The sequence below is a fragment of the Amia ocellicauda genome, chromosome 10 (genome assembly GCF_036373705.1).
Source record: "Amia ocellicauda isolate fAmiCal2 chromosome 10, fAmiCal2.hap1, whole genome shotgun sequence".
Taxonomy (NCBI): Eukaryota; Metazoa; Chordata; class Actinopteri; order Amiiformes; family Amiidae; genus Amia; species Amia ocellicauda.
Window position 1 is genome coordinate 28,969,835 of NC_089859.1, and position 13,007 is coordinate 28,982,841.

General features: G+C 36.9%; 1 protein-coding gene across 1 annotated transcript in view; it reads left to right on the forward strand.

Moving 5' to 3' along the window:
- Positions 1-13,007, forward strand: part of fam135b (family with sequence similarity 135 member B) — a 38,079-nt gene that overhangs the window by 3,889 nt on the left and 21,183 nt on the right. Inside the window, exon 3 of the mRNA XM_066715847.1 lies at positions 12,075-12,214. Coding sequence (XP_066571944.1) covers positions 12,075-12,214 — 140 coding nt within the window. The remainder of the gene's footprint in view (positions 1-12,074; positions 12,215-13,007) is intronic.

A 13,007-nucleotide genomic window follows, 5' to 3' on the forward strand; every position in this document is an offset into this window, starting at 1 on the left:
CACTGTAGCCATGGGAATGAGATGCTACAGAAACATGTGGATTCAATAGAGGAGACACAGACCGACACTCTGGACGTGTTTGTAAATGTTCGATAATTTCCCTGTTTTGCCAGTTTCCTTCCATTGTGTTTACTGGGCTATTGGTTCTAACCAGGGCGCCGGTTCAGTTTGTACTCAGTATAAGAACTAGTCAGGAGGGAAATGCAAACGATACGTCAATCTAGGTGCGTATTCGTGCAGTGACCCACTGGACCCAGCAGTCACAGATCATTTGAACCAGCGAACCCAGTATGAGACTCGGCTCTCGGTTCATGGTCGTGTGACGAGAGGCATTGTGTGGGTCTTGACACACTGCAGCAAAGTTAAGTCAACTAAAATAAATGAGAAAAAAAGCATGACATTATATGTGCATATGTATATCTCCCAAAAGGCTGGGTTTGCAGAGCTGCGATTGATTGATTGCTCAAAATAATTTGAAACAAACTACCATCAGTATCACTGTAATTGGCTCGTTCAGACTAGAGGTTTGTTTCTTATTGAGTGCGGTTCAGTTCGTTTTGGGGAGGAGTGTGAACAACAAATTTTCGATTGGCAAACAAACCGAACTGAAACGAACTGAGACACCGAAAGAGGTGGTCTCGGTCTATTTGACAAAAGAACGAGTTCGGTTGAATGTGAGACTGGAAGGTCTCTGTTCTTTTGCAGTCAGGAAACAAACTCCACATTTCACCCAATAAAGTGTAGTTTTGACTGTACAGCAGTAGCAGTGATTTAAAATAACATGCACATTTATATGTATCTGTTAATGGTAATATCAGTAATCTTAACACAACTGGATATTGTGGTATTCCACCAAGGTATTGCTGTAATTGTTTTCTAAATGGAATGAAATACAAGTCAAGTTAACATGAATAGATAGAGCATGCAATTTGATCTAAAGATGCTACATGGGAGCGAGTCATTTTTCATTAGTTTTGAGGCTTATTTGTACTTCTGTTTGTGTGAGAAAATAAGTGTAAGAAATAACAAATTGCTGTAAAAAAACTTGATGAATACACCCCACTATGTTTAATGTATTATGTAAAGTTGTACTATATTTTTAAAGGTAGGGCATTAGCTATAAATACTCCTAGATAGGATAGTCCTAGGGGATGTCACACTACCGTGTTATTGTATATTTGTATAAAGACAAAACAATCACCCTTTGGCAGCGCAACACTGATTATAATATTCATAGGTATAGTAGCCTTTTGTTGTGTTCAATAACTGCATACAGTGTGTTTAAATAGACAGTTGGGTGCATTCACTATTCAGACTGTTGTCACAGATTCTGAAATTGAAATGCTTTGCCGGTCAGATCTGCGCACATTCTGTATGTAGTTACTTTATTGCCATCATATGTATTTGTTATTGTATGCGTTATGCTGCCGTTTCTTATATGAACTAAAATGTAAATGTAAAATGTAAATATCACATGATTATTGCAATATGATCTGAGTCCTGAGAAAACACGGAAGTGAACCATGAAAACGAACCCATATATATATTGGTATATAACATCTGACGTATGACAATAGTTAGCAACCTGTTGGTTCATCAATAACACTCAGAATTGCTGTGACTATATTATTTTCAACCTCCGCCATTTCTAACGACCTGGTTAGTTTTTCGTTATGATCGTTATGATCACAAGTTCTTAACATTGTTGTGTTGCAGTCACAAAAATGCACCTCTATTCTGATTGGTTACGTAAGTTAGGTGACACACTGCGTCGACAATGCAAGGAGGTAACGCGTCATTTGCCGGCAATCATTTTCCTGCTCCATTCACACAGACCCGTTGCCAGAAAATTGCCGGCAATGATTTGCCACCAAATTGCTGGCAATTGTTACAGTGTGGGGTTTAACATAGTAAGTGATATGTGCTTGAAACATTCTTCCCCGGGAATCTTTGGAATCTTATGGATTTCAATATGTTTTGGCGATTTTCATATTCATCAGTTCTAGTTTAATAATCTGAATGTTTTCCAATTGTAACAAAATTAGCAATGTTGTTGTAAATTGATGCTTACACAAAGATATCATGAAGAAACAAATTGCAGTCTTTGGCTTTGTTTATTATATTTACTTTTATTTTTAAATATAGTTTGTATTACATTACTTAACTTATGGACAGTGAATTCCTCACTATATAAAAATGAAAGTATTTTTATAGTTGAGCTAAGATTATCAAACTGATTTAATTTAGGACCTGGTCTTCAAAAGAAGAAACAGCTGGTTGTATCCATTCCCCTCCTAAGCAGTAATAGAAAAAAACAATTTAAGTACACACACTCAGACACAAATTACAAGGCTACAATACATGCATAAGAAATTCCTGCACTGAATATTAACATACTTTTAGGTTATGGGCTAGACTAAATCAAAACATTGACCTCACAAAATACAAACCTGTACCCTATCACATTTTAAGTTATTGTCAGAAGCCACTTTCTACTACATCAAAACATGTTGGGTACAAGTTTGTAATTTATGTTTCTCTGGTCGATGTTTTGATTTGTTCTAGCCCTATATAAGTACAAAAATAATAATAATAATAATAATAATAATAAAAAAAAAAAAAAAAAAAATATATATATATATATATATATATATATATATATATATAGTAATTTTAGTACACATCAAGTTAAAAAGTCCAAAGATTTGAATTGCGAAATGTATTAAACAATAATTAATACATTCTACTTATGTTGCGTTATGATTTCCAAGATTGTTGGTGTTGGTGACAGGTTCATTAATTAATCTATCCACGGAAATATGCCAGTTTCCAAATACATTATAGTATATCAATTCAATATAAGATGGTTCTGTGCTACAGGCATTCTTGTGAGATGGTCCCTTTCAGATTTAATCAGCTAAAGCAACTGTACGTTTTTGTAGTCTAGTGGGGATGTAGTGTATGTAAGGGTCAAAGGATGAGAGAGTCAAAGAATGTGTAGAGTCTCACAACTATATAATTACCTTTATAAGTATGATAATTTGTAGTAACCTACAAAGTATTTTGAATTATATCTTACACTTGTTTTGCTTTGATGTTTCTAAAAACAATAATCTTTTATATAAGAAGCTTTTAATGTTCCGTGTCTGAGCCTTCTGGGGAAACAGAACAGGTGCTCAGGAACTTACTGTGCAGTTAATATATATCTATGTATATATGTATATGTATTAAGATATAATTCAAAAGACTTTACTACTACTACAAATGATCATAATTATGAAGGTAATTATATAGTTGTGAGACTCTACACATTCTTTGACCCTTGATCAAAATTTACACCGTAAACTTAAAGAAAAGAAAAAAACAATATAGTAAATATACAGTAATTCATATATATATATAAAACATCCAGTAGTCGCCATGTCTCAAATAGTAGCTGGTCTCCAATAGTCACCCTGTTGATTTGCATAATCATGTACAGAAAAGCCGGTCTGTAATAAATGCCGGGTAGATAGTGTCACTATTTGGTGCGTTAGGTACGACACGGTGCGTACCTGCAACCAACTAAGCAGTGACAATATCCACGATAAACCATGCTCTCTCGTGCTTCACTGCTGTTACAAAACAGACTTGTCAATGTTTTATAAGTAAAGAAAAAGGAAATCGAAACAGTTTCTACAGTTTTGCATCTTTCTTAGGTTCGTAGGTTTTTTGTCCACAGGGCGTTTTCCTCCACAGCAAGAGCATCAGCAGCGGCAGTAAAATCTGAGGCTCGGCCGCCGCGGCTGCAGCTGTAGGAGATCTCGCTGTCTGAGCTTGCTGCGATCGAGCTCTGCTGCGCTCCACCGTCAGATTAACTACCCAGCTGTGTGTTATTTCAGTGGGTTTGTGGCCCCGCTCCTGAAGGATCAGGGGTTCACTGCCACGTTAATGCGTGGAAGGCACACAAGTTGCTTGATTGCCCCGCTATTGTAAGCGGAGGGTGTATGAGTTGACCTCTGTAGCCCCGCTTTGTATATGCTGATTGCAGACAGTTCCTGGTAGATAATGACTGCGGTCCTCGCTCCTGGGCAGCCCAGGTGTGGCTCTAAGGGAACCCCTGTGGCTCCTGTTTGGAGTTGTGGTGATACGCCTCAGGGCAGGCTCCCTTATCAGCTCGCTGCCTCCTCCCTTGTGATGGTTTTGTTATACAGTAACCCCTCCCCATTGGGCAGTGCTTCCGACTTGAAAGATAACGATAGGTTGCATATGCAACCCCGGTTATCTGAAAAACGAAGTACTGCCCAAGGGTTGCAAGGTTGCGCGGGAGTCCACGCTCCCGGCAAAAGAGGATGAACCTGCACTGACATCATGTTTATAGAACAGGAAGTGGGAAGGGACCGGTTCTGAGTGACGAGTGCAGGGGCCAATGGCAGCTTTGATAGAGTGACGTTTCGATCAGGTTCCCGCGGAAGTGCGCAGAAACCCCTCCCCCTTGGGCAGTGCTTCCTTTTTCAGATAACCGGGGTTGCATACGCAACCTATCGTTTTTAAGAATTCATGCATCACTCTCTCTCTCTAGACTGAAGGCAACCTTTAAGAGACGGACACTGCATCGAATGACACTGTCAAAGTGGCTGTATCATAAACAGACAGTATAATTGCTATTATGAATATTTATAAGAATAGATTAGATATATTGAGACGTCTGGATAATATTTATGGAATATTGTTACAGGCATATATGGTTATCTGAATTGCAAGCCAACACATTCAGTGTATGAGAATTGTGCACTGCACATTATGGGTGGATTAAACAAATGTATAAATAAATAATCCACTAAAGGCAAACTTTGCACAACGTAGCGGGTACATTTAGGAATGGAAGAAAATGTAATCATTAAAAAATATAAACTATCTGAACACTTAGTTGTCTTGTAGCGAGTGGTCAATGTTTTGCCTTTATCCCAGGCACAGTATACAAAGTGGAAGTGATAACTATACATGTTACATTGACAAACACACCCACACACCCACACACACACACACACAACCGGACATATTACAAGGTATACTGTAAAGAGTATTTATGTAAGGAAATGCAATTTAGACAATGGTACAAGTGTAAATATACACTCACCTAAAGGATTATTAGGAACACCATACTAATACTGTGTTTGACCCCCTTTCGCCTTCAGAACTGCCTTAATTCTACGTGGCATTGATTCAACAAGGTGCTGAAAGCATTCTTTAGAAATGTTGGCCCATATTGATAGGATAGCATCTTGCAGTTGATGGAGATTTGTGGGATGCACATCCAGGGCACGAAGCTCCCGTTCCACCACATCCCAAAGATGCTCTATTGGGTTGAGATCTGGTGACTGTGGGGGCCAGTTTAGTACAGTGAACTCATTGTCATGTTCAAGAAACCAATTTGAAATGATTCGACCTTTGTGACATGGTGCATTATCCTGCTGGAAGTAGCCATCAGAGGATGAGTACATGGTGGTCATAAAGGGATGGACATGGTCAGAAACAATGCTCAGGTAGGCCGTGGCATTTAAACGATGCCCAATTGGCACTAAGGGGCCTAAAGTGTGCCAAGAAAACATCCCCCACACCATTACACCACCACCACCAGCCTGCACAGTGGTAACAAGGCATGATGGATCCATGTTCTCATTCTGTTTACGCCAAATTCTGACTCTACCATCTGAATGTCGAGACTCATCAGACCAGGCAACATTTTTCCAGTCTTCAACTGTCCAATTTTGGTGAGCTTGTGCAAATTGTAGCCTCTTTTTCCTATTTGTAGTGGAGATGAGTGGTACCCGGTGGGGTCTTCTGCTGTTGTAGCCCATCCGCCTCAAGGTTGTACGTGTTGTGGCTTCACAAATGCTTTGCTGCATACCTCGGTTGTAACGAGTGGTTATTTCAGTCAAAGTTGCTCTTCTATCAGCTTGAATCAGTCGGCCCATTCTCCTCTGACCTCTAGCATCAACAAGGCATTTTCGCCCACAGGACTGCCGCATACTGGATGTTTTTCCCTTTTCACACCATTCTTTGTAAACCCTAGAAATGGTTGTGCGTGAAAATCCCAGTAACTGAGCAGATTGTGAAATACTCAGACCGGCCCGTCTGGCACCAACAACCATGCCACGCTCAAAATTGCTTAAATCACCTTTCTTTCCCATTCAGACATTCAGTTTGGAGTTCAGGAGATTGTCTTGACCAGGACCACACCCCTAAATGCATTGAAGCAACTGCCATGTGATTGGTTGGTTAGATAATTGCATCAATGAGAAATTGAACAGGTGTTCCTAATAATCCTTTAGCTGAGTGTATCTCTGTAACACGATCATATATTTAACATGTATGTTTAAACATTTAACACTGGTTTCTGCATTACATCATTTGTCAGTGTGACCACAGTGCACACATTCTTTGGAGAGAATTTGATGAGTGTGGAGGTGTGCTGTACCTGCAGAACTCTACTTCCAGTACTGCCCTTTTTTGACATTGCGCAAAAACTTTGTACTTATTGACTCTTACAGTAGATGGCATCGAGTGATATTAAAATTATATATTTTGTAGTTCAGTTCAGTTTCAAGTGATGAAAATACAAATTGCAGTAGACATTTATATCACAACACCATGTCCAGGGCTCAGGTTATATCAACACTGTGACACGTAATTGAAAATGACACAATTGCACACAGTTGCGTTTTATTTTTTAGTAGCTGGCTTCTTATAATGATAAATGTAATCACTATGATGTACAGTTTTGTAGCCGGTACGTCACAGTTTGTATTTATTCTCCACCACTATACATAGGCTAAGTGGACGCTGAATAAAAGATTTACATTGATCTGTTATTTACAAATAAGCGAACTATATGTGGACCAGCAATGATCCATCCGCTAATAGATAATGGGCCGGATTAAATCAAAACTTTGACCCTGCTAATAGAAAACTACAGAACTGTACTCAGTTGCGGCTTCATTTTTATTTAGATGCCACTTTCTTCTAATCATAAATGTAACCGCTATGATGTACACGTTTGTAGTTTGCTATTAGTGGGTGGGTCAAAGTTTTGATTTAATCCGGCCCAATGCCTAGATAAGGCCATCTGCCAATAATAATAATAATTATTATAATAATAATAACTACACAGCTGTCATCAATGGCTTTAACGTTTTTTTTTCTTCTACTTGTATTTGTAACCGCTACAAAATACAGGCTTGTAGTTTTGTATCAGTGGGGAGATTAATGCCTTGGATTTACAGCATGGAGCACTAGGTTTCTGTGGTCATATCTCTTTATGAGCCATCACTGCCTCTTGCAGAGACCATCTGCGGTTTCCGCCCTCCGGTTTCTCTTCAATAACACACACTGTGATTGGCTCATTGTGCCTCTCGCACTGCCTGCCCATCTCTGAAACCATGCCAGCAACACGAGTTTCCTCCCCGTTTGCAGGTCCTGGTATTTTAGATTTAATTCAGCAAGAAGCTGCACTGCAAGATTCCCAACTTTTCACGTTCGCATCTTGCTAACATTTTTTATTTAATCCTGCCCTTGGTCTGGTAGTCAAATATGTATTTTTCTTTTGTTACTTTGGTTTATCGGATTACTTCTTTCCTGAAAGTTGACTATCCACTGTAAATGTGTAGGTTGTAGTAAGATAAATGTCGTATTAATACTTTGTGAAGCAACACGAGTAAAAGAGAAACCTAATTCTTATTTATCTGTTTGGAAATCTGCCTAGACCCTAGACCCAGAGACTTTAATCAGAATCAGAATCAGTAAAGAGGTACTTTAGTGAAGTGGTTATCACTAGACATGTACTGTAGCAATGTTTAATTCTTGGGTTAAAGGATTGTAAGTGAGGGAAATGGAAATGACTACCGAAGGACTATAGTATAACAGCTATACAAAGTTCCATGTTAGAGCATCCAAGGTAGAAAATGGTACTATAAAACATGAGTGCAAATCTGTAAAGATGTAGATAGAAAAATATATATTTAAATATATACAGTAAATGAATAGCCAATAATTTATATTGCCATTGGTTCTGTAATTTAATATATTGCATTCAATGTTAAATATATACACTATACTTCCCATTTCACAATAATACATTTATTTATTTAGGAAGTGGTGGAGTGTGATATGTTTATTACACTGTTTACTGCATACTATTCAGATCTATACCATATTCATCTTTAAAAATTAAGTAAATGTATCATGATATAACTGATGACTGTGCAGTTAGGATTTAATAACGTGTGCCTTTGGTCAAGCTATAATGACATATTTGAGCTTCAACTTAAATTAATTCAGAAGATGTATGGAGGACTGATACATCTGTTCCTCAGTAAGACCATGCCATTTACTTTCATATCCTCTGGGTATAATGGTTTGAATGTGGAGTCTGAATGAACTTGTACTTCCTGTAATGTTTTACACATTGAAATAAATCTTTATGGCTTGCGTACTAACTAGTTTGATTAGGTATTGATCGTTTATCATTCTGTTTTTGCCATGCAGCTTGTAGAACTTGATCTTATGGAAATCATTAATAATTAAATAAATTCATGTTTTAATTAATTGATTCAGACATGCATACATACATACATAATTCTGAATATTTTGTAATCTTATAAAGTGTTGTAACTGTACAAATGTTTCACACATGTCTATAATTGCTAGTAATTAACTAGGAAAAAGCAAATCTAGAAAAGGTCACCACAGATGTTGGCAAGCAGTGATTTTTCTTTATTGGGGATCATCTTCATAATATTGGCTATGATTCAGAAATCTGGACTGTGTACCAGACCAGTGCAATAGCAGCTCATTTATCAATTTAGTGTGACTGAAAGCCTCTTAAACTCCTTGAAAAGAAGAGTCTGTAGCTGCGGCAGATTCTTTTGCAGCAGATGACTTTGCAGTTGCCATTCACGTTTGACCTACGGATAGTCAATCAATGCCAGTGACGGGGCTTGCCAGGGTTGTTCTAACACTACGGAGACTGTACACACACATATGCATTTTAATGTGTGCAGGTTTTCAGAACTTGGCATCTGAAAACTATAATCCTTACATCATTAGAATATGCATGCCATTTCCCACTCTGGACCAGGGGTTTCAGACTCCAGTCCAGTGTTTGCTGTTTTTTGTTCCAACGGGAGCTCTCAATTATTCAATTAATATCATTTTTTTCTCAGGTAGGATTATCTAAGTCTTTCACATTTTAGTTGCACTGATGATTACCTAAAATATGTTGATTATTTAAAATATTGAACCCACTGAACATTTCAGTCTGGAGTGAAGTGTTCAATTCACCCAGTTAATCATTAAATTAGGATGGGCAGGGCTGGAACAAAAAGCAGGAGCACTCTGGTGTGCCAAGACTGGAGTTTGATACCCCCATCCCCAAACAATAGGACACTGGAGGTTAAACATTTAAAAAAGGCTAATTGATTGGTGAACTATAGCTTCACTTGTGTGCAACAAATGTTATTCATGTAAAGAATTCAATGCATAACAAAAAATGAATGATAGATAATACACAAATATAACCTCCTAAATTTTATGACAATATTTCACATTAATAGTGATGTTATACCAAGTAAGAATAGCAAAACAAACTAGAATGCTAAAGTTCCTGGAGAAGTATTTTTGAGTATAGTAGGCAGTATGTTTCAGTGTACATGATGTAGTATTGTAGTACGTACAAGAAACTACACTATACAACAGTGTACTATACACACTTACAAATTATTACAGTATACTATAGTATACAAGTATATATGGTTTAAAAGTGTATTATAGTATTTGTTGTACTGTAGTAATAACTATAATACAGGTATTACAAGGTAATACAGTATACTATAGTATATAACACTGTACCATAGTATTTGTTGTTGAACTGTAGCACTGTAGTACATTACAAGGTACTGCAGTATTCAATAGTGTACTATAGTATATCACAGGCTACTACAGTATACTATAGTATAAAAGTGTAATATGTTATAAAACAGTGTATTATAGTATTTGTTGTACTGTAGTAATAACTATTATACATCACAAGTATACTACACTGTACCATAGTATTTTTTGTAGAACTGCAGTACATGACCAGTTACAGACCATACAGCTTGGACTGTCTGTGAGTGAGGATGCGTTCAATGTGATTTTTGGGGTTTTCGATCGATCGTAACTCAATAACTATCGATCCTAGCCATACAAAAAGCCCATTGTAGGGTAAGAACTGTATGAGGTGTAGTAGTTTAGAGGAACGGCAGAATAATAAAGATAAAGATTTTGTAAGAGATTTTCACATGGAGACTAAATAGTAAGTGTTTTCACGATTGAATAGAAGCTCTAAAAGCTAAAAATCTCTGCAGCCTCAGTTATCTTCTCATATATCCATATTTGAATCAGGTCTGGCCTTCATTCTAGAGCCTCTTTGCACAAGGTCACTTCATAATGTCTTTGAGCTCCAAAGCTATATGTTTGCTATTGTGCTTCATCCAGCTAGACAAACATTTATTAAATTAAAAGCGGTCAATACATAAAAAAAAAAAAATCTTCTTATGGAGTGTGCTTGACATTTCAATTGTTTGGGCAATTAAAAAAAATACAACTATAGGGTTTCCCTTAATTCCCCTTTTTAATGGGTTTAATATGAAAATTAAGATAGTGGACTCTTTGACAACTCACTTCCCTTAACACCTTTAAAAACCTTTAATTTTACATAGGTTTATACCAGAGTGACCTTTTCGGTGTTCATGGAAAATACATAAATGCCCATTAGAAGTGCTTAAAGTTGACTTTTTTAAGGAGAACTCAATATGTATTTATTACAATTGTACATCTTTTACAGGAGTGCCCTTGGAGACTGATGGTGTACAGGATAATTAATTTTTGTCACCAAAGCATTATTATAATGTTTTTATTTGGTTGTGTATAACAAGGCCAAACAGCAGCTGATGTCTCAGGGGGTTATTGCCTTCTGATAGTGTTGACAGCTGCCTAAATATCTGCTAAATGTGCTTAGACCCAAAGGAACATGTATGTTATCTACATCAGATAAATTATCAGCTTAGAAATATAACAACCCCATCTTGAGGCCCTTTTTGATTGCATTTAGAAAATACTGATGGAGAAAATACAATAAATAGAAAAACACCTGCTGTATGATTTTTATTGATTTTAATGAAAATAAAGACAATGTTCGCTAAAAACATCACAATGAATTACAATAGAGAAGCTGTGGCAGGACAAGCAAATGGACACAATCAAATAACATTGAAGATATGACTCCCATAGGTACAGCAAAGACATATGAAGACAATACTCTGTCAGTATCTATCTATTTGGTATTGTTGTTGAAATATCCTGAACTGTGTATACTTAAATACTGAAGTCAATGGCACTCTTCATATTGTTACTGTTGTTTTATCATGTCATTCTAATGTAGTCCAAATATTCAATCCATTTGAGTTTTTGATAATTTCTTGCAAAACTATCAATACATTTTTAAGTATGTATGTTTTGCCAACAGACACTACTATACTGGCATTTCCTCTTTGACTTTATAATGTTTTTTTTTTATTCCATTTAAGCTATCTAGACTATTTATAACTACAGTAGTGTGCTTTTTTCCTGTTTATGAGATGTTCCAACAGATCTAACACACCAGACACACAGTGTGCACATATCTCATAGTTGCTGGTTTACTTCAAAATAATCTGCTCAGGAAAGTCCAGCTGGGATGTACCATATGGCAAACGATGGGGATTCTTCTCCAAACTAGCTTCATAGCTCAGGACCCTTAACATTAAACAGCAAATGAGTTAGGAAGACTACCATTTCATATGTGTGCACCATAAGCATTTTCTTCTGGGAGATTTTATATAACGGTTAGCAGGTTCAGAGAGATGATGTAGTGTGGACTGATCAACATTGATTTAAATATACATAATGTGTACATATGTCTTTACTGTTCTTGATTTGATGTGGACAGAAGCTCTTTCCTAACATGTCGTCTCTCGTGTCTGTTGTGCTTCTTCTCGTCTGTGTCGTTTTCTTAGGTGAATCTAGTTCTACCTCTGCTTGTGTTGTTGACTGCACTGTGTTCAGCAGGATATTCCAGATCCTGTACAGAAATGAAGAGATAGCAGTGAACGACACTATGAACTTCAAGGTTCATCTGCTGCTGGATGGCGAGAGAGTAAGTCAGCCATTATACTGCAGGCCTTGTTTTCACTGAGATACAAAAACATAATAATAAACAGAATCCCTATGGAATACTAGATGCAATATTATATTTTACATAAATTGATTACAGTGTACAGAAATATCAAAGTAATAAGATCAAATTAATACTGTTTGTGATATTACTTTGTGTGTGTATGAGAGTTTTTTTGTTCTTTTTTTTGCATTTGCCAGCATACAAAAACAACATGCCAGATAATATTTATAAAACTGTCATTGCCACTAATCAATCTCCTTGATAGTTCTTCTATGGGCATGACCACAAAATGTACTCTAAGTGTCTTACTTACACACTCCACACTTATTGACTTTGACAGAGTGATGTTTCTGCAGTAGTGCCAGCAAGGATCTCACTGTCAAATCTGACAGCCTCAGACTCTCCCTATATCGGGAAGTCATTCTGTTCTACTTATTAATTTTATACTCCTGCGTAATGCTGTCTTGATATATAAGTTATTGTTAGTTCTGTAAAATATGCATTCAGAACATGTGATTGAAAATTGTAAATCATTATTACACGTTGTACTGAACACTGCAGAAGTAGACTTTTTTTTGTGGCTTTGTTCTTTTGTTTTCACCACATTGACAGCATAGTCACCGAGAGGCTAGCCAGAGCCCGTTCCAGTCCCCACTCACCGCTTAAAATATAAAAGCTGGACAAGCTGTTTTATCATCATCTTAAATTTAGAAGTACAGTAATAGAGTTGGCAGCCCTTTCAGATCTCTTCAAATTGGGTATAAGATTATGT